The following is a 21,478-nucleotide window of genomic DNA, read 5'->3' as shown; positions in this document are numbered from 1 at the left end:
TCAGTTCCCGTGGGAATACGGGAATAAAATATAGCCTATGACACTCAGAAATAATATAGCTTTTGACCGCTTAAATTACTAATACAGTTCTACCCTCTAACTACAATATTGATCAGGTACAGCACCGATACTATCAGATGTATACCAGGATTATCTAGCATATGGCAGTAAGGCAGCCACGAGTAAAATTACGGGCTGGCTACCGCTAGTAGCAGGGTTAAAGGATCCTTTAACAGTATACTAATACTCCCCTTCTCCACTCGTGTTACCACTATACGGATAACTTACCCACTAGCTTCTATATCACTATCACTATTTAACAAATGGAAGACGATTATCCATTCCGAGAACGCGATTACAACTAAACTGCTCAACTAGCAGACTACAGTGGGGGCAGGGTACCCCACCTGTCAAGCGTACCGGCTACGCGCCATTTTGGACGCAATGCTATTGGACGAGAGCCACGTTATCAACCTTTTACGTAGATTTTGCTAACCGAACAAATAACTCACTCGGCGACGTATACACGTATATTTAGGTATTATTTGTTTAAATAACTTTCGTTGTTTACTATGCGATTCAATGAAATGCGGTCAATTAGCCGCTTTTGTTCGCCTCAGTTTTGACACGCTCGTGACATATCTATATATATAAAAATGAATCGCTGTTCGTTAGTCTCGCTAAAACTCGAGAACGGCTGAACGGATTTATCTTATCTTGGTCTTGAAATGTTCGTGGAGGTATAGGGAAGGTTTAAAAGGTGAGAAAAATTAGAATAATTGCTGAGAAAACCATAAAATCAACCCTTTTCTATTTCCCATATAAACGTTTGAGTTTTAAGTAGGGGTAGGAGTAGGGTAGGGGTAGAGTAGGGGTAGGGTAGGGGAAGTGTAGGGGTAAAGTAGGGATGGGGTAGAGTAAGGGTAGGGGTTGAGTAATGTAGTGTAGGGATAGGGAAGAAGTGCACATAAGTCAAAGCGAAGCTTGACGGGTCCGCTAGTCTATAATATAAAATCTTTGGTTGGACCAAAAATGGTCGGTCTTTAGAACATTAGAATAGACAACTTACCTGGTGCAGCTGCACCAAAGGCTTGGTTGGGAGATGCGTTGCCAAAGGCGGAGGCTCCGAAGGCGTTGCCACCAAACGCGGCCGGAGCACCGAACCCACTACTGGGGCTCTTGTTGAAGCCGCCCATTGCTGAAGAGCCGTATCTGTAATATAACCAGAAGCAATCATCATTAACAACCTCAGACCAATTATTGTATAGGACCTGCCTCGCTAGACGTTACTTTTCTGTCAAAATATATGAACAGATTATAAAAACTGTCTCTATAGAATCGATGTTAAATAGTTGTAATCGTGTTCGTCGGTTAAAGAGCTCCGTAAAAATATCTTTTTGTGTAATTGAATTGTATAAAAAACGGGCAAAAACTACTAGTTTAGTATAGATATATACAAAATCTAAGCTCGTTTTCTTCAGAAAATGACAGATAATTTTGTTCGTGACTATGAGTGTGATACAGGTCCTTCTATAATTGGTCTGAGTTAACAACCCATATTCGGCATATAGCACGAGTCTCCTCTCAGAACGAAAGTGGTTAAGCCAGGCCTGGTTCTACGTTCGGCTGTATGTATGTCTATTTTTTCAAACTTCCAAGGGATGTAGGAAGGTAATGAAAAAAATTTTTTTTTTATTCTTTACAAGTTATTTTAAGTAGGTACCTTATTAAATAATATCTACCGAATAATTACTTCGATTTTCTTGTTTATGTTAGGTATGTTATTAATGTTCAAGTACGTAGTTAGAATTTGTAAAGTTTATGTAGGTTACAAAAATCACTCACGCTACGATTGCATAAATAACTATGTATATCAAAATCAGTTCTGTGGATTTCAAATATTTATACAACAGTTATATTTATATATATTACTATCGAACCCGTCAAGCTTCGCTTTGACGTATGTGCAATTCTTCCCTATCCCTACCCTACCACTACCCTACCCCTACCCCTACCCTACCCCTACCCTTAAGATCTATAATTGACTCTTAAACGTTTGTATGGCAATTAGAAAAGGGTTATTTTTATGGTTTTCCCGGCAATTATTCTAATTTTTCTCACCTTTTAAACCTTCCCTATACCTCCACGAACATTTCAAGACCAAGATAAGATAAATTCGTTTAGCCGTTCTCGAATTTTAGCGAGACTAACGAACAGCAATTCATTTTTATATATATAGATTACGAACACAAATAATTTATTTTGCATACTTACGTGGGCGATCCCCCGAAGACAGGTTTAGATCCAAACACAGCACTTCCACCGAATCCAGAAGCTGCATATCGGAACAATTATTATTATAATTATTTTAAGTCTATAATTTTTATATTTTAATCATTTACGAAATCAGCAAATGGAAAATATCATCGCCTGTAAACAAAGTAGGTAACACTTCACAGAGCAAGCAAGATACACATTTTTCAAAGTGTTCAATAATGTTTTATTATCCTAATCTCGTGTCATAATATTCCAATTATGAAATTAAAAAAATATATTAAAATGGCATAGATTATTCACATGTATACTGTAATAAATTAACTATGACACTAAATATTGTTTTTTTTACCATCAACCCTTTTTCTAATACCGATAAGGTAAAATAACGTTTGCAGCTAGTTCGTTCGTTCGTTATCAACCCATATTCGGCTCACTGCTGAGCTCGAGTCTCCTCTCAGAATGAGAGGGGTAAGGCCAATAGTCCACCACGCTGGCCCAATGCGGATTGGCAGACTTCACACACGTAGAGAATTGAGAAAATTCTCTGGTATGCAGGTTTCCTCACGATGTTTTTCCTTCACCGATTGAGACACGTGATATTTAATTTCTTAAAATGCACACAACTGCAAAGTTGGAGGTTCATGCCCCGGACTGGATTCGAACCCACACCCTCCGGAATCGGAGGCAGAGGTCATATGCACTGGGCTATCACGGCTCTTTAATATCGATAAGGTAATATAACATATGCAGCTAGGAGATCGAATAAAATCATACCGTACCTGACTGCTGTTGAGGAGTTCCAAACACAGAAGGCTTCGGGTCACCACCACTAAAAGGTCCCTGTGGACTGCCGAACGGCTGTCCAGGGGTCGGAGTACTGAAACTTCCACCAGAGCTGCCGAAAATGGACGACGATTGCGTCGTTGCTGTTTGACCTGCACACGAAAAAGCCCCTTCAGTTTCAAAATGAATGAAATGATAAAATACTCTTTATTCGTCATCAACCCATATTCGGCTCACTGCTGAGCTCGAGTCTCCTCTCAGAATGAGAGGGGTAAGGCCAATAGTCCACCACGCTGGCCCAATGCGGATTGGCAGACTTCACACACGCAGAGAATTTAGATAATTCTCTGGTATGCAGGTTTCCTCACGATGTTTTCCTTCACCGATTGAGACACGTGATATTTAATTTCTTAAAATGCACACAACTGAAAAGTTGGAGATGCATGCCCCGGACCGGATTCGAACCCACGCCCTCCGGAATCGGAGGCAGAAGTCATATCCACTGGGCTATCACGGCTCTTCACTCTTTATTGTACACCGAAAATTATAAAAATAGTAGAAAGAATGGGGGAGGCTAGTACCAGTCAATCTCTCCAAATGCCAACCTCTCCTGCTCGAGGTGCACATTGCAGATTGACTGACGAGGCTCTGGAGACCGATAAAATGGCGGTATAACCATTTCAATTCAACTAGACTTCATAAGTATCACAGACCGAGAAGTCTAGGACTGCGAATGACCTACCCGCATGCCCAGCGTGGTCATTTTTTGTGGAAATCGACCTTTTATGGCCATGCAAGAGGCCTATGTCCAGCAGTGGACGTCCATCGGCTGATAATGATGAGTAGAAAGAATACAAAAAGCAATAAATCAAGTAGGTACAATAGTACCTACTTTACCTTATCGCTAAGAAGCGATATCTCCCAGGCAACCTATATAACAAAATAGAGGAAGAAGAATGAAGATGATGACTAGGTTTGAATATATTGATTTTTATGATACATTCGGATAAATAGGGTCAATGTTAACTAATTTATACATAAAAAGCAAAGATTTTCTGGATGTTTGCAAAATAAATGAGATTATAAAATTTCAAAATCTATTAAAATTTTTTTATCGTAATTAGATGAAAATTCATACAGTTTTAGCTTCCTTACATTAAATGTGTCATTTTTTAATTTATGAACTATAAACATAAACGCACAAATAACAAAGATATTAGTAATTTTGTTTGAACGCACATACAAATCTAACGATCATTACATTGCTTACGACGTCATTAGTTCGTGCCATTTTGTATGGGGCTTTTTTCAGGGATCCGCGGCAGCGCCGCAAATCTGACTCTTTAAATCCCTGTAGCTCCGAAAGTAATGATCGCAGATACCCTGTTCCTTTTACAAAATTGCTTTGCTATTAATATACTCTTAATTTATATACAATTTAAAAAACGGTCATCATCCCTATTGTAAAAAATTGTTTGTTTGTTTGTTTGTATTGTACACAAAAACAATTAAAATAAATAAATAAATTTACTAAAAATTTTCAGAAAAATAAACTTCACAACCTTCACCCATTTGTTAATTTTGTTACCTATGAGATGATAGAAAAATACGGAACACAGAATCAAAATAAAAAGAAAATATTTACCAAAAGCAGTACTCCCAAATCCGCCAGTATTACCCCCTCCACTCCAGAAGTCGGTGGCCGGTTTCGGAGCGAAACTGCCCCCTCCGAATATGTTGGTCGCGGTTGGATTGGAGCCGCTGAATATACTGGTGCTACCAAACGCCGAGCCCGATGAGCTGTTGAGATTGTAAAATTAAAAAAAAAAATAACCGACAAGATAGATGAGAAACGTGATAGCACAGTGGATATGACCTATGTTTTTTATTCGGAGGATGTAGGTTCAAATAATTTTCAGAAATTAATTATCACGTGACTCAAACGGTGAAGGAAACCTGACGAGAGAACTTGCGAAGAAAAAGCGCGAAAGGTTGCAATACATCATAATTATTAATATAAATAATTAAACATATACATATTTTGGTACATATATAAATATATATTACACTTAATAATAAATATATAATATATACTACTTATATATGTATTGTATTAACTTGACAGTATTAAAAATAAATGACCATTTTTAAGGTCATTCATTTTTAATATTCTTAAGGGATTTCTTGTATTGGACTAATAAATGTCGGGTCGTCATAAAGACGGTGAAACTAGCACGGTGTATAAACAAAATATATAAGTTCATCATTACCCTCCGCCAAAGATATTTCCACTCGCTGGCGTTTGTGCGCTGGTGGTAGATATGGTGGCCGAGGCGAACAAGTTGGCCTCACCGAAGATAGAACTCTGCGTCGTTGTGGGCGAGCCGAACACGGACGCTTGCGTCGTGGGCGGGGTACCAAACACTGAGGCCTGGACACAATAATATCTAATTAATTAACCATTACAACCATAAAAAACCATTGTCGAACAAAGGTTTTCATAAAAAATCAAACTGTAACCAAAATAAGACCCTTGAACGGCAGAGAATGACGACGTCTTTGATAGTTAACCAACACTCCCCTTTTCCATTCAAGTCACTCTCCCCGCCTATCCCAAGTAACCCACAATTACACAACAAGTAATGTGGACGTCTATCGGCTGATAAGGTATATTGTTACTAAATGCGGTAGGATCGTGACGTCACGCTTTTGTCACATCATTAAATTTGTATGGGCGGACAACGAGAATGAATGTCTTTGTTATTCTTGCGTTTTTGTTTATACTTCTAATAATGATAACTGAGGACATCAAGCGGGTTTGAAAGTCCATGCAAGAGGCCTATGTGCAGCAGTGGACATCCATCTGCTGTTGATGATGATGATGATGATGATGATGATGATGATGATGATGATGATGATGATGATGATGATGATGATGCCGACGACGACGACGTATATTGAAAAATGTTTACCTGAGTTGTTTGCGTCGGAGTCCCAAACACAGACGTTTGGGTAGTAGGTGTTGGCGTTCCAAATATGGACGTCTGAGTCGATGGCGCGCCGAAAACTTGACTAGGACTCCCAGTTGATCCAAATACGGACTGACCACCACCAAAAACGGATTGTGTTGTGGACGTTCCAAATATATTCTGAGTAGTCGTCGGCGTGCCACCGAATATAGACGAGGACGCCGCACTGAATATACTCTGCGCTGAAGTGCCAAATACGGACGCGGACGTTGTTGGTGACGTGCCAAATATGCTCTGGGATGTAGTACTCGGACTGAACATTGAAGCCTTCGTGGTTTGTGTACCAAATGCTGAAGCTGTCGCTGAAGCGAAGATTGATGATGCACTAGACGCGAAGGCAGAAGGTTGAGCTGAACCGAATACTGTATTTGGTGCAGGTGTACTGAATAAAGGCTTTGTCTCTTCAGCACTAAACGCTGCGGTAGTAGTAGGAGTAAATATAGATCCAGATGGACTGAACGCTGCAGACGTATTTGGTGCATCTGTTGTACTTTCTGGTACTTTTGTGGTCAAATCTGCTGGTTCGTTTGGTTCTGTCATAGTTTCAGATTCTGCAGCTTTTGAAGGTTCTGAAGTAGGTGTTGATGGGTCTGAAGTTGGTGTTTCAATTGGTGTTTCACTAGTTGTTCCAGAAGGCAATGTTGTTGGAGTTTTGATATAGACAGTTGATGTTATTGTAACTTCTTCGGTTGGTGGTGCTGTTGGTTGTGATTTTGTTGAGCTTTCTTGGTCTGCTGATTGTTTTGGTGTTTCAGTTGGTGTTGATTGCTGTGGTGTCGTAGTTTCAGGTTGGGGCTTTGGTCCTGAAAATTTTCAAAACCAAAAATGACAAGCGAATTCCATTGCATTAATAATTCCGTGATTTCTATAGTAAGACATGTTTTCGATTGCGTATTTTGAAGTTAAAATAATTAACATATACCACTTACATAACTGCTATTGTTTCTTCCATTAACTAGTTGTGTAAAAAATATGAGTCGAATATCTTTCATGGATTTACTGTGAGGGTGATGGGTCCACTGAGAGAAAGATTTCCTTTAAAATCAATTATAAAGCCCTTTCTCTGCTCATATTTACCTGCCTAGCTAAACTTGGTAAGATCCTACTGTAATCTGGCAAGTTCGTTGATGACACTACCATGATATGCGGGCGACGGGGGGGACAAGACTTCGCGAGTGTGAAATCGTGCGTGCGGGGAAGTGAGGTGCATCAGTCGCGGGTTTTCATTCACTGCTACACGCCCCCCGCCCGCGCGGACCATCGGGAGTGTTACGAACGATGTTGCCTAGCTATAGAGCAGCTTTAGATACCTATTATAATATAAAACTTGCTAGTTCAAATAAGTATTAAACTTTATACGAACCGGGTGGGGGAGCCGCTGCAGAGACATCAAATAATGATGACGGAACCTTCTCCATCTTAGCTTCAGCTGCAGGTTTCTTCAGATCTACTAGAAATTTTAAATCATATTATGTTATAGGTTATAGATATCGTTACGTAGAACCCTATTACCAGAGACATAGGGTTCATAATCGCTCGCCCATGTCGGGTTGTTTACGATTTTTGTTATTGCTTTCTATCGAATTTCGTGGAATGAACAACACGCATGTGGGCGTTAACAGAAAAGTCTGGATCATTCTTTCTTACGGGTATAAATACGCAATAGACTCGACGCTCGGGGCAGTTGTCTGTCGAAGCGAAGCGAAATAACATCAAATGTCACCAGCACTTCTATTCTCTAACGATGTTTGGTATAACTCGCAAGTGCGAGTTTCGAATTCACCACTATCTATCTTTCTCTTCTATAGTATCGTGTTAAACAGAGAGAGATAGAGGTGAATTCGAAACTCGCACTTGCGAGTTGTAAAATATCGTTACAGAATAGCCTAGCAGTAATACAAGTGAACAATAGTGAACTCGGCTACGATGTTGGACAACGAATTGCCTACGTTTGGAAGTGTGTATTGATACTTGGATTAACGAGTGGAATAAAGTCTCATACGAGTCACCACTTCACGGCTAAACCGATTTTGATGAAAATATGTATTGAGATAAATTGGACAGAACATAAGCTACTTTTTATCCCGAAAAATGGTAAATGGTACCCGCGGGATTTGTAAAAAAAACAGAACTTCACGCGACATTCCCTTGGGATTTGTAAAACAAAAACAGAATTTCACGCGTGATTCCCGTGGGGTTTGTAAAAAAAACAGAATTTCACGTGATATTTCCGTGGGATTTGTAAAAAAAAAAACAGAATATCACGCGTGATTCCCGTGGGATTCTTAAAGGTCGCAATACAACTGATGCAGGGGCTAAACTTTTAAAACATATTTATGAAGCATGGGAAGGTTCTAAGAATGCTATTGGTATGTTCTGTGATCTGTCCAAGGCGTTCGATTGTGTTGACCATAACACCCTTCTACTCAAGTTAAGCCACTATGGCATCAAAAGTGTTGCACTCGATCTCATTGTCTCTTATCTCAGTGATAGAACACAAAAGGTATGCATAAATGATATAAAGTCGCACGGTTCCACTACCATAATGGGCGTCCCACAGGGTTCAATTCTGGGTCCTTTTCTATTTTTAGTGTACATAAACGATTTACCATACCATGTCAGCGGCATATGTGAGATTGTACTGTTTGCTGATGACACAGTCTGGTAAACTTAGCTCAGCGGCATTTGCCGTGAGAAAAATAAGACAGTTTACTGATGTTGATACAGCTAGGCTTGTTTATTTTGCGTACTTTCACAGCGTAATGTCTTACGGTATTTTATTGTGGGGCAAGGCTGCCGATATACAATCTATATTTGTACTTCAAAAAAGAGCAATTCGAGCAATATATCAATTAAAATCACGCGAGTCCCTTCGTCAAAAGTTTAAAGAAATAGGTATACTAACAGTAGCCTGTCAATATATATATAACAGTATAGTATATGTAAGACAAAATATTAATTTGTACAAACAAAAAGGAGATTTAAACCCACGTCTTACTAGACACGGGCATAAGTTAGTTATTTCTGCATATCGTCTCCAAAGAGTAAAAAAATCTTTTGTATGTTTGGGTGTACTCTTCTATAATAAGATCCCCAAGACTGTGATGGACCTGCCAATGCATAGCTTTAAGCAATGTGTTAAAAAACATTTACTTAGTCGAGGGTACTACAACATTGATGAGTTCCTTAATGATAAAGATGCTTGGAGGCCGTTGGATCAGCTTCCACCTTCACACAGAAAGTAAAACTATAAGAAATGTAAACAGTAATTGTTATTAATTGTAAATTATAATACTGTATGACTTTTTCAAAAGAGCAACTGTTGAGTTTCTTGCCGGTATCTTCTCAGCAGAACCTGCCTTCCGAACCGGTGGTAGAATCTTTACAAATAGTCAACTGACGTGTCAAAAGTGCTTGTAAACTGAGCCTACTTGAAATAAATGATTTTTGATTGATTTGATTTGATAAAAACAGAATTTCACGCGATTGGCGCACAATAAAGAAAGTACATACCATAAATAACAGATTGCGCTGGTGGTTTGTTTGTCATCTGTGGAGCAGGTTTCGTTTCACTTTCTTTTTTGTCTACGGGTTGTTTTTCTTGATTAGTTGGCTTAGCGAAATCACTTTTAGATTTCTCGTTACCTTCAGGAGTGCTTTTATCAGATTTTCCAAAAAAACTTTGACCACTTTTCAAAACGTCTGGAACGTTTTGGTTTTTAGTATTGAATTGTGTGTTCTTCTTCAAGGTGAACATATTCGTTATGGGTTTCTCTTCCCGTGGTTTGTTCTCGTCTTTACCCGGTACGGTGCCCGCTTCTGGTTCACCGGTTTCGTCGGACTTTGGGTTCGCAGTGGGTGGTTCAGGGGTAGGTTGGGATTTATTGGTGGTTGGAAAAGCTGGGGCAGGTTTTGTGCCAAAGGTTGTTTGTGTAGGATTGGGCTTTGAAACTGAAATGAACAAGAACACAACGTTTTACCTATATTTAAAATCCTAAAACCTATCGCAACACAATTTGAACCGAGCTATGTTAGGAGTATCTCTGCGTGATCGAATCAGAAATGAGGAGATCCGCAGAAGAACCAAATTCACCGACATAGCTCAGCGAGTTGCGAAGCCGAAGTGGCAATGGGCGGGGCACGTAGTTCGAAGAGCCGATGGACGTTGGGGTCCCAAAGTGCTGAAATGGCGACCCCGCACTAGTAAGCGCAGTGTCGACCCCCCACCAGGTGGACTGACGACATCGAGTCGCCGGGATTCGCTGGATGCAGGTGGCTCAGTATCGTGATGTTTGGAAGTGCCTACAAAAGGCCTATGTCCTGCAGTGGACGTCCATCGGCTGATATGATGATGATGATTATATTTTTATATTAACATTGTTAAAAATTAAAAAAAAAAGATAAATAAATAAATGAGAGAATAGAAAGAAAGAAAGAAAGAATAGTTTATTCAGAATACACATCATACAAAGGAATGAGAGAAAAAAAAAACAATAATTAAAATACATTGCAACTTGCATGATGTGTTCCTAAAAGGGTCTCCACTCAGCATATTGCTGTGTCTTCCGTGGAGCCATTAAGGTGACGTTTGGACGGTATCGAGACGTGCGGAGCGCCTCTAGTCAAACATCAACAAATATAAAAAAAAGAGACAGGAACGTAAATTAAATACAAATGTATCTATATATATATATATATATATATATATATATATATATATATAAAAATGAATTGCTGTTCGTTAGTCTCGCTAAAACTCGAGAACGGCCTAACGGATTTATCTTATCTTGGTCTTGAAATGTTCGTGGAGGTATAGGGAAGGTTTAAAAGGTGAGAAAAAATCAAATAATTTCCGGGAAAACCCAAAAAACTGCCCTTTTCTATTTCCCATACAAACGTTTAAGAGTCAAGCGGTAGGGGTAGGGTAGAGTAGGGATAGAGAATAAGTGCACTTATGTCAAAACGAAGCTTGACCGGGTCCGCTTGTTACAATAAAAAGGTGTAAAAAAATAAGCCCATAAATAAATGATAACATAGTAATTTTGTAAATAAATAAATTAAACAAAGGACCCAATACTTACATATTTTGAATTAAAAGATAATGTTTTCTAATTTTGGTTTTAAAAGTGGTCTTGGATATTAATACAAAAATGATGAACACTTACAGGCAAACGCAGTCGGCGAACAGACATTTTGTCCCATGAACGTGTTAGCGTCGTTCTTTGGCTCACCAGACTGAGGTATGTTTTTATTGGACGAATCTTTCAGTATTAACTTTCTGATTATACTTTTAGTGTATGCGTTAATGTTTGGCTGTGGCTGTGACTGGTCGTTAGACGGATGTTGTGATTCTTGAGGTCCTGGTGGTATATCTTCTTCTTTTTCTGCAATGGGGATGATGACTAGGTAAATAAGGTCAATGTTAACTAATTTATACATAAAAAACAAAGATTGAATGGATATTTGCAAAATAAATAAGATTATAAAATTTCAAAATCTATTAAAAATATTTTATCGTAATTAGATGAAAATTCATACAGTTTTAGCTTCCTTACAATAAATGTGACATTTTTAATATATGAACTATAAACATAAACGCAGAAATAACAAAGATATTAGTAATTTTGTTTAAACGCACATACAAATCTAACGATCATTAATTGCCTACGACGTCATAAGTTCGTGCCATTTTGTATGGAGCGTTTTTCAGGGATCCGCGGCAGCGTCGCAACTCTGACCCTTTAAATCCCTGTAGCTCCGAAAGTAATGATCGCAGATACCCTGTTACTTTTACAAAATTGCTTTACTATTAGCATACTTTAAATTTATATACAATTTAAAATACTGTCATCATCCCTATTAAAAATAATAACATCTATATTTCACAGTTAAATTGTAAAATACGTTAGTTTAAAATCTCACTCGTAATATTATAATCTACCGTCATATTATTGTGAACTGAAAATACTGATTACAATTAAACGTGTTATTTTCGGTATATTATATATTATATCTATCGGAAATAAAACCGTTAATTTGTAATCTTAAAACGTCAACTGTCCGAACTTGTCTCTGATTGGTCGGCCTTACATCAGGCCGTTCTGTGTCCATAGAGTTAGGAATGAAACACATGATTATGTCAGTCAAATAAAATACTTCGAGAATGGATAATGTTACTAGGTACGCAAAATCATTTGAAACTTCGTTACATTAGAGCTTTTATATATATAGATACATTAGTTTTTGTTTTATTGAAAAATACCAAATAGTTATGATTTTACATGCATTCAAAGTTCGCATAAATATCGACTCCCGCTCATGGTCGCGATATTGTACGTGACGTCATCACACAACATTTGCTCACCTGTTATAGGCAATTCGTACTTCTGCCTTACCTACTGACGAACTAATGGTTAAAATTGATTTTTTTTTGTGTTGAAAAGCTTGTTTATCGAGGAAGGCTATAAGCTACATAACATCAAGCTACAACAAATAGGAGCAAAGCATTGGTCGTAGCGTGATGTTATATCGCTTATAGCCTTCCTCGTTAAACGGGCTTTTCAACACAAAAATAATTTTTCAATTCTAACCATTAGTTCGTCAGTAGATAAGGCAGAAGTACGAAATTGCCTATAACGGGCGAGCAAATGTTGTTTGATGACGTCACGGCGTTAAACGCGGGCTGATCACCGCGCGCTCACTTTAAAATTCTATATCTCGGGAATTAATTAACGTATCGCAATAATTCTTTCACGAGTATTTTTTGTTTTCAACGGAGAATACAGAAAGCTAACATTTAAAAGAGTGACCATTATCCATCGCGACATCACATCTCTATTTATTATTTATCCATACCTAAAGAGTGACATAAGTGTGTTTGAATTCGAATTGTCATGTTCTAACCTAACTTTAGATTTGACTAAATTATACTTATAATTAACAATAACAACATTTTTTTACTAATGGAAGAACAGTGTTTAAAAAAATTATGCCCTTATGCACGCCGTAATATTTTTGTAATTCTATGGTAAATTTAACCTGATTGACAATTTAACGGTTTCACTTCCGATTATAACATACCGAAACATAATAACACGTTAAATTGTAATCAGTATTTTCAGTTCACAATTTGACGGTAGATTAAATATCACTAGATATTGTAATCTACCGCCATTATAACTTACCGTCAGTGAACAAGGTTCTTGCTACACTGGGTGGAGGCTTCGAGTTATTAGGAGGGTTGTAGGTAGGAATGTTGATGGGCGACTCCTTTACGATATCGGGTTTGGGTACAGAGGCGGTGAATGAAGGTTGCGCATCTGAAAAAATAAATAACAATATTTTTAACATTTATTTGTGTAAAACATCGTATATGAATAAAGAAGATGGTCTATTTCAGGTCCGCTTTTGTAACCCGTATCATTAAAATTTAAAAAATACGATTTTATTAAAATTTATTAAAGTGAATAAATCTAACTAAATAAAAAGAAATAAATAAAATAAAAACCCAAGTTTGTGAGTTATATCAAGATGGCGCCCATAGAGCAACTATGACATGACAATTGACAGCAAACGTCAAATCGATTACTGCAATGAAAGCGTCATCGATCCGCCATTATTACTTATAGTAATGTTGCAATTCTTGGGAGATAATGAATATTATTTCGTAAGAATCAAAGTAAATTCGTAGATTTGTATAATCAAAAATAGTTGAAAAAAATATATTCTTTTATTTCCGCTAGGGTACAATGAATGGATCTGGGCTCCATACAATTTTGGACCATCTTCTTTACAAAACAATTTTTTTAATACAGGGTATAATCTATTTCCATTTCAAATTTTAGCCAAATCGGTTCACTACTTGAAGCAGGAAGGAGTAACAAACATACACACATACAAACTTTAGCTTATAATAGTAGTATGATTTTATACGTACAAGCAAATGAAGCTGGAGGTCCGAATTTAAGACCCATGAATATATTGGAATCCTTTGTCAGTTCACTTTTCAGATGTGGAGCTTCCTGTGATGTAAGCGCAGGCATTGGTTGCTCGAACTTTTGAGGTTGTGGTTGCACAGGCATTTGCGGTTGCGTTTGTATTTGTGGTTGTGGTTGCTTTGACATCGCCGAGAACGGTACAGGTTTTTGGATTTCGGGTTCTGTGAATAAAAATAACTTAGCACTTGTAGTTTCTGTGGACTACCCATATTGTGGTGTTTAAATGTAAGTTGAGCACACAAGTGAGGTAAAAAAAACGGAGTGCCCAAATGCATGTACTGCATAAAACCCAATGATGATGCAGAACATTCAATGTTTTATAGTCCTCGGTTCCGAGCTGAAAGAAAGTATGTAACGAAGGACCTCAAACTTAAAAAAAAATCAAAATTAATTTTTTTCAATTAGGCTTACTTTACAAGCACTTTTAAAAGTCAGGATTATGTCATACTTTATTTTAATCTAATGGTGGTAAAAATAGCCGAAAACTTAAATTAAAGTTACGCGGGTTCCCAAAGCGCCTTGGTCTGAGAAGAGCCCACAACAAACTCAGCCAAGGTTTTTTTTTGTTTACCACCATTTTACAAACTTATTTAAAACTAAGCACACAGTCATATATTACACTTTAACACTAAGCTTTTTTATCATTAATATAACCATTAACACTATAGTAAGCATTTCCCAAAAGCTTGCGTTTAATAAACACTTTGAACTTTTTGAGAGAAGAGCTGAGAGCTGAGATAATAAATATAACGCTCGAATGCACTCTAAGAGAAATGGAATGTACTCTAAGAACTTTCTGGAAAACATAATGAGATCAAGGAGAAGGATGAAAGAGAGAATCTGATGTAAAGAAGACTCACGACGTTGGTGGTCGGGTTTAAGGTAGGGACACCAATGTTTGGAAGGTATGAGAGGTTTTTAGCAGGTAAGAGAGAGAAGCAAGCTAATCAAATTAGCTATTTGAGGCCTCAGTTCAATCTCCTATCAGTTGGACTATTTTCGTAATAATTATAATTTGGGAAGAGCCAGTAAAAAACACACTTACGTGAAATTTCCTGTTTAATGTCTCTCATTTCTCTCTCTTTAGAACTCCTATCGTATCTCTGTTTCATGTACTCCAAGTGTTGTTGCAGCTCAGCGTCCATTGGTTTTACTTTAATCGGTTTGTGGTTTGAGAGTACATCGCGCAGGGCGTCCAGTTTTTGTGAGCTCAGGAGATTGTCTTTTGATTTGTTCTGCGACTCTATGCTCATGTTTAGAATATTTTTTGTGAGTTTTGTTAATTGATCCCTAAAAACAATTCTGATATTAGTTCATTTTCATTATTTTTTACTAGCGGACGCCGGCGACTTCGTCTGCATGGAATTTAGTTTTTCACAAATCTTTCGGAAACCATGATTTTTTCCGGCATACAAAGTAGCGTATGTGTTAATCCAGGCTATAACATATCTCAATACCAAATTTGAGCTAATTCGGTTCAGTAGTTGACGCGTGAAAGAGTAACAAACATTCATATCATCAAAATCATCGTTTTTCGCAAATAGGCTACAAACACATGCACAATTTTATCTTTAATTACATATACATAAATATACTATGTATGTACCTATAGTTTTTACACTTCCTGAACACACAACTCGACATTGTAGACGATATTTAATTATTATTTCTTTTAATAACGTTCCTTGTTGACCACAACTAACATTGAGTTGACTATAAAGGAGATCATTCATTTTGGGCCCTTTTTGAAAGTGCCGGCCAACGAAAAAAAATGACACGAATCGTTAGAACTAGTCATTTGGAGTAATAGTTAATATGGCATGAAAGTTGTAGGAGGGCTCTGAACCAAGTTATACAGGTTCGACGATTCGTTATTTTCATACATTTTGTCAATTTTTAAAAGTGCCCGCCAAGAAAAAAAACTGGTACGTATCGTTAGAATTGTCCATTTGGAGCAATAGTTACTACGGTTCAAATGTTGTAGGACTGCACTGAACCAAGTTATACAGGTTCGATGACTCGTCACTTCTATACATTTTACTGAGTTTTGCAAGTGGCCGCAAACAAAATAAATCATACGTATCGTTATAACTAGCCATTTGCAGCAATAGTTACTATAGCATAAACATTGTAGTATAGCTTTGTGTCGAGTTATACAATTTCGATGATTGTAGGACTGCACTGAACCATGTTATACAGGTTCGATGTCTCGTCACTTCAATGTATTTGATGGAGTTTTGTTAGTTACAAAGTAAATGCTATTTATCGTTATAACTAGCCATTTTCAGTAATAGTTACTATGGCATAAACGTTGTAGTATAGATCCGAATCAAGTTATACTGTTTAGATGATTTGAAACATTCATTTATTTTACTAATTTTTTAAGTACCGTTCACCTAAAATATGGTACCTAACGTTAAAACTTTTTTTAACGTTACGTTAAAATTTTTTTAAGCGTGTGCAACGTGTTACTAACTATTGCTCCTAATGACTACATTAGGAGCAATAGTTAGTAACACGTTGCACACGCTTAAAAAAATTCTAGTACTGAAACAAGTTATATAACTTTCATTCATTGATTTCCAAAAAAGTTGGAAAACATAAAAGCAATAATATAAAATATAGAAATAATGATTCTAAGCATTTGCACAAATTCAACATTATGGTGCAAATGTAACTAAAAATTGTGTTATTGTGCATTGAGAGAAATAAAAACGTTTTATTAAGTTCTTCAAGTAATGGTAATTTCGGTTTACAAGCTTGAATAACATAACAAATACACGCACAACGGCGAATCACATGGCCAAGTGCAGAAACGGTCCAGAAGGAAGAACATAACAAATAATGATGTCACAGCTCTTACACCATGATGACATTTATTTCATATTATTAGTTAAGTATTCATCATTATTTCCTATTTATTGTTCCCCATTACATTCAGATATCAACAAAATCATAAGTGACGAATCATCGAACGCAAATAACTTGGATCAGAGCAATCATACAATGTTTCTGTCATACCTACCAACTAACTGTATTGCTTAAATCGATAAAATGCATAGAAATTAAGAATCATTGAACTTGTATAACATGGCTCAGAGCAGGCCTACAACGGTTGTTGTACTATACTAACTATTACTGCCCGTGCCTATTACAGCCAGTTCTAATGATACGTACCATTTTAATGATTGGCACTTAAAAATCAAGAAAATGTATGGATAATACAAATAGTCACACCTGTATAACTTAGATCAGACCATTTATACAACGTGTCTGCCATACTAACTGACAAAGTATGTCTAAATGATCAGTTAAAATGATACCTGTAAGAATTTTATTGGCAGGCACCTTTTAAAATTAATAAAATGTATGGAGATGACATGCCATTTAACCTGTATAACTTGGTTTAGAGCAACCCTACAACATTCGTGTTATACTAACTATTGCCACAAATGACCAGTTAAAACGATACGTATCATGAATATTGTCGGTGGGCACTTACAAAACTCAATAAAATGCATATAAGTGACGAGATATCGAACCTTTATAACTTGGTTCAGACCAAACCTACAGCATTCGTAGTTCCTACGACTTACTAAATATTACTCCAAATGGTCAGTTCTGACGATAAGTGCAGTGATAATACAAATATCTATCACTTGTGATCGTGCATATTTTTGTAAAACGGCACTTTGAAAATCAATAAAACATATGGATTTGACGAATCATCAAAACTGCATAACTGGACACAGAGCTATACTAAAATGTTTATGCCATAGTAACTATTGCTGCAAATGCTAGTTACAACGATACGTATTATTTATATTGTCGGTGGTCACTTACAAAACTCAAAAAATATGTATAGAAGTGACGAGTCATTGAACCTGTATAACTTGATTCAGAGCAATCTTACAACATTTGTGCCATACTAACTATTGTTCCAAATGGGCAGTTCTAACGATACGTATCAGTTTTTTTTCGTAGCGGACACTTTTGAAAATTGACAAAATGTATGGAAATAACGAATCGTCGAACCTGTATAACTTAGTTCAGAGCCACCTGACAACTTTTATGTCATATTAACTATTGCTCCAAATAGCTAATTCTAGCGAGTCGTGCCATTTTTTTTTGTTGGCCGGCACTTTCAAAAAGAGCCCAAAAATGTATGGAGCGTGAATGATCTCCTTTCCTCTTTTGAGCGCCACATTTTTCATGCGCTAGTAACACATCTAACAGTATTTAATATCATTGACAATCAAGGCCTACTATACTACAGCCTTTCTTGATGAGTACTGTTTACCAACAAAGAAATTAGAAATGAAGGTAGAAATCGCATGTCATTTCATAACTTATTTATTTTAGATTATTTAGGGTTTGTTTATAAAATGTTTCATATAATATTTTAACTGTATCTAATTGTTCTAAGTTTATTTTTATTAATTTAAGAACAATTTAATTAAAATTGTTATTAGGTGTGAAATGACTAGTGATTCTTATATTTTTAATTTGTTTGTTGGTGAACAGAATTCATCAAGACAGGCTGTAGTATAGATAGGTAAATTGGTGTAAAACTCACTTATTTTTGAACGGTGTACTCCTCAAAAGCGATGTGGATTTGAAAGTTGGCGCGAAGTTGCATTCGTTCATGGTGTTCCTCAAAGTTTTGAGCACCGCCATCTGTCTGCTGAGTATCTCTTGTTGCTTCACCAACGGTTGGTACACATCGTCCAATATTGGTCGGATCATTCTATCACCGGGCCTGTAAGAGTTAGTCATCAACCCATATTCGGCTCACTACTGAGCTCGAGTCTCCTCTCAGAATGAGAGGGATAAGGCCAATAGTCCACCAAGCTGGCCGAATGCGGATTGGCAGACTTCACACACGCATAGAATTATGAAAATTCTCTGGTATGCAAGTTTCCTCACCATGTTTTTCTGCCACCGTTTGAGACGCGTGATATTTAATATCGTAAAATGCACACAACTGAAAAGTTGGAGGTGCATGCCCCGGACCGGATTCAAAACTACACCCTCCGGAATCGGAGGCAGAGGTCATATCCACTGGGCTATCACGGCTCGTAAGAGTTAGTAATGTCTTTGAAATAATTTATACAGGGAGCTCGGGAGTATTTATTTCCCATAACTCTAGGGTTGTATTCTTTAAGGTGTAAACAATATTTCTTTTGTAAATAGATCTTAAAATGTGTCTCTTATACACATCCTTATAATAATGACGTAGCGAAACTTATTCATTAATAATGATGATGATAATTTCTAATTCTGCAATCCCCCCCCCCCCCCAACCGACACCCTTGCTCTGATGAATTAGTTGGGAGCATCTATACTAATATTATAATGAGGTTTGTATTTTATACTATTTTAAGTCCGACCGCTCAGAAATTGCGTTTGTGACAGGTCATGATCGAATGGGACAAAACAAACATATTACAATTGCCTCGTCTTTTGTAATATAACTACAAAGACAAACAGTTGGTTATGACCTTGAAACATCGCAGTTCAACAACCTTATACGCCAGTTCGAAGTTACCTCGCCAATTCGATCACGAGCTATCAGAAACACAATCTCTGAGCGGCCGGACTTTTACTGGACTTGCAAAAATACTTTCCACAAACAAAAGCTACATTATCAGGGAGTAACGAAGTATATTTTATGGTAAAAACTCGAGGTTAAGCTAGACAATTACGAAATGATCTCAAATAAAACATGTAAAAAGGTACTTACTTGCCGTATTCCTCTCTGGCACTCATCTCGTTCCACTTGTGGTCGAGCGCCTTGCGGGCGTGGTCGAGTTGCGTTTGCACGTAGTAGGCGAGTTTCTTCACCGACGCAATGCGCTTGGTGGTCAGAGGGTCGGCCTGCGTCCATTCTTGGAGATCCTTTGCCCTATTTTAAATAAATAGTAGACATTAATTTTTATTTTAGAATTATGAGAAACTAGCGGACGCCTGCGACTGCGTCCGCATGCAATTTAGTTTTTCAGAAATCCCTCGGGAGCAATGGATTTTGCCGGGATAAAAAGTAGCCTATGTGTTAATACAGGCAATAATATATCTCAATACCAATTTCAGCTAATTTGGTTCAGTAGTAGAGGCGTGAAAGAGTAACAACATTCATATCATCAAAATCATCAATTCTTACAGCAAATCTCGGGAAACCATGGAGTTTTTTCGGCATAAAAAGTAGCCTGAGTAAAATCTATTCTTATTCCAAAATTCAGCCAAATCGCTTCAGTAGTAGAGTAGAACTATCGCTGGACATACATAAAAAAAAACATACATACAGCCGAACATAGAACCTCCTCCTTTTTGGAAGTCGGTTAAAAACTAGCCGACGACTTTGTTCGCAGTAGGCCACCGCACTCCTATCATACTTATTTTAAAATTGTGATATCAGGTTCGAAAATTTTTATAAGAATCATTAATTTTAAATATAAATAAAATAAGCATATTAAATGACAAATCGTATATTAGATTTAAGAAATCTTAGGTATTTTTCGTCGTAGTGACGTCATACAAAAAAAAATTAAAATGGGGCATGTATGGAGCGTTATTGACGTCCATGTGATCTGAAAATACTCATCGCAGATACACTGTTGCATCTACAAAATATATACACGATCTCTATAGTAGAAGATTAATTAAAGATATTAACTATTATTAACTATCGTTAATGATAGTTTGGCCAGGACTTTTTGAGGCAACCTACTCATATTTTTTTATATACTAGATTTTATATAAAACACTTTAATCTATTAAACAGATGGGTGAAGGTACTTTCTAATTCGGATCTTCTATTATAGCCCGGCCGCTCAGAGATTGCGTTACTGACACCTGTCAATGTCACTTTTTATATATTTGTCAATTATTTCATTTGTAATAATTTTAGCCCAAAATTAATACGTTTATTGTAAGTTGTGTGAAAACCTCTATACCTGAGAATTTTCTTAATTCTCAGCGTGTGTGGAGACTGCCAATCCGCATTGGGCCAGCGTTGACAATTGGCCTAACCAATCTTATTCTGAGAGGAGATTAGAGCTCAGCAGTGAGCCGAATATGGGTCGATAATGATGATGATGATGTAAGTTGACATAATTATTCAATTTTGAATTTTATTACTCGTAATTAAGATTATTAAAAGATATTTAAATATATCATTGACATTGACAGGTGTCAGAAACAATTTGTGATGGACATGCCAATGCATAGCTTTAAGCAATGTGTTAAAAAAACATTTGCTTAGTCGAGGTTACTACACCACTGAAGAGTTCCTTAATGATAAAGATGCTTGGAGGCCGTTGGATCAGCTTCCACCTTCACACAGGAAGTAAATAATTGTAATGTTGTCATCAATTGTATTTTATAATATTGTAT

General features: G+C 37.0%; 1 protein-coding gene across 2 annotated transcripts in view; it reads right to left on the bottom strand.

The window, feature by feature from the left end:
• Window positions 1–21,478, bottom strand: part of LOC112048180 (nuclear pore complex protein Nup214) — a 41,882-nt gene that overhangs the window by 2,783 nt on the left and 17,621 nt on the right. Inside the window, exons 15-28 of one of the 2 annotated variants that reach the window (XM_052884368.1) lie at window positions 19,830–19,991; window positions 18,663–18,845; window positions 15,132–15,376; window positions 14,026–14,247; window positions 13,274–13,408; window positions 11,255–11,473; window positions 9,603–10,040; window positions 7,453–7,539; window positions 6,033–6,892; window positions 5,331–5,491; window positions 4,706–4,860; window positions 3,057–3,212; window positions 2,275–2,335; window positions 1,070–1,212 (exon numbers count right to left, since the gene is read on the bottom strand). In XM_052884368.1, the coding sequence (XP_052740328.1) occupies window positions 1,070–1,212; window positions 2,275–2,335; window positions 3,057–3,212; window positions 4,706–4,860; window positions 5,331–5,491; window positions 6,033–6,892; window positions 7,453–7,539; window positions 9,603–10,040; window positions 11,255–11,473; window positions 13,274–13,408; window positions 14,026–14,247; window positions 15,132–15,376; window positions 18,663–18,845; window positions 19,830–19,991 (3,227 nt within the window). The remainder of the gene's footprint in view (window positions 1–1,069; window positions 1,213–2,274; window positions 2,336–3,056; window positions 3,213–4,705; window positions 4,861–5,330; window positions 5,492–6,032; window positions 6,893–7,452; window positions 7,540–9,602; window positions 10,041–11,254; window positions 11,474–13,273; window positions 13,409–14,025; window positions 14,248–15,131; window positions 15,377–18,662; window positions 18,846–19,829; window positions 19,992–21,478) is intronic. The other variant, XM_052884369.1, reaches the window with a different exon arrangement.

This window comes from Bicyclus anynana, chromosome 11 (assembly GCF_947172395.1).
Source record: "Bicyclus anynana chromosome 11, ilBicAnyn1.1, whole genome shotgun sequence".
NCBI lineage: Eukaryota > Metazoa > Arthropoda > Insecta > Lepidoptera > Nymphalidae > Bicyclus > Bicyclus anynana.
The sequence above is the reverse complement of the archived record's forward strand: the minus strand, read 5'-3'. Positions and strand labels throughout refer to the sequence as shown.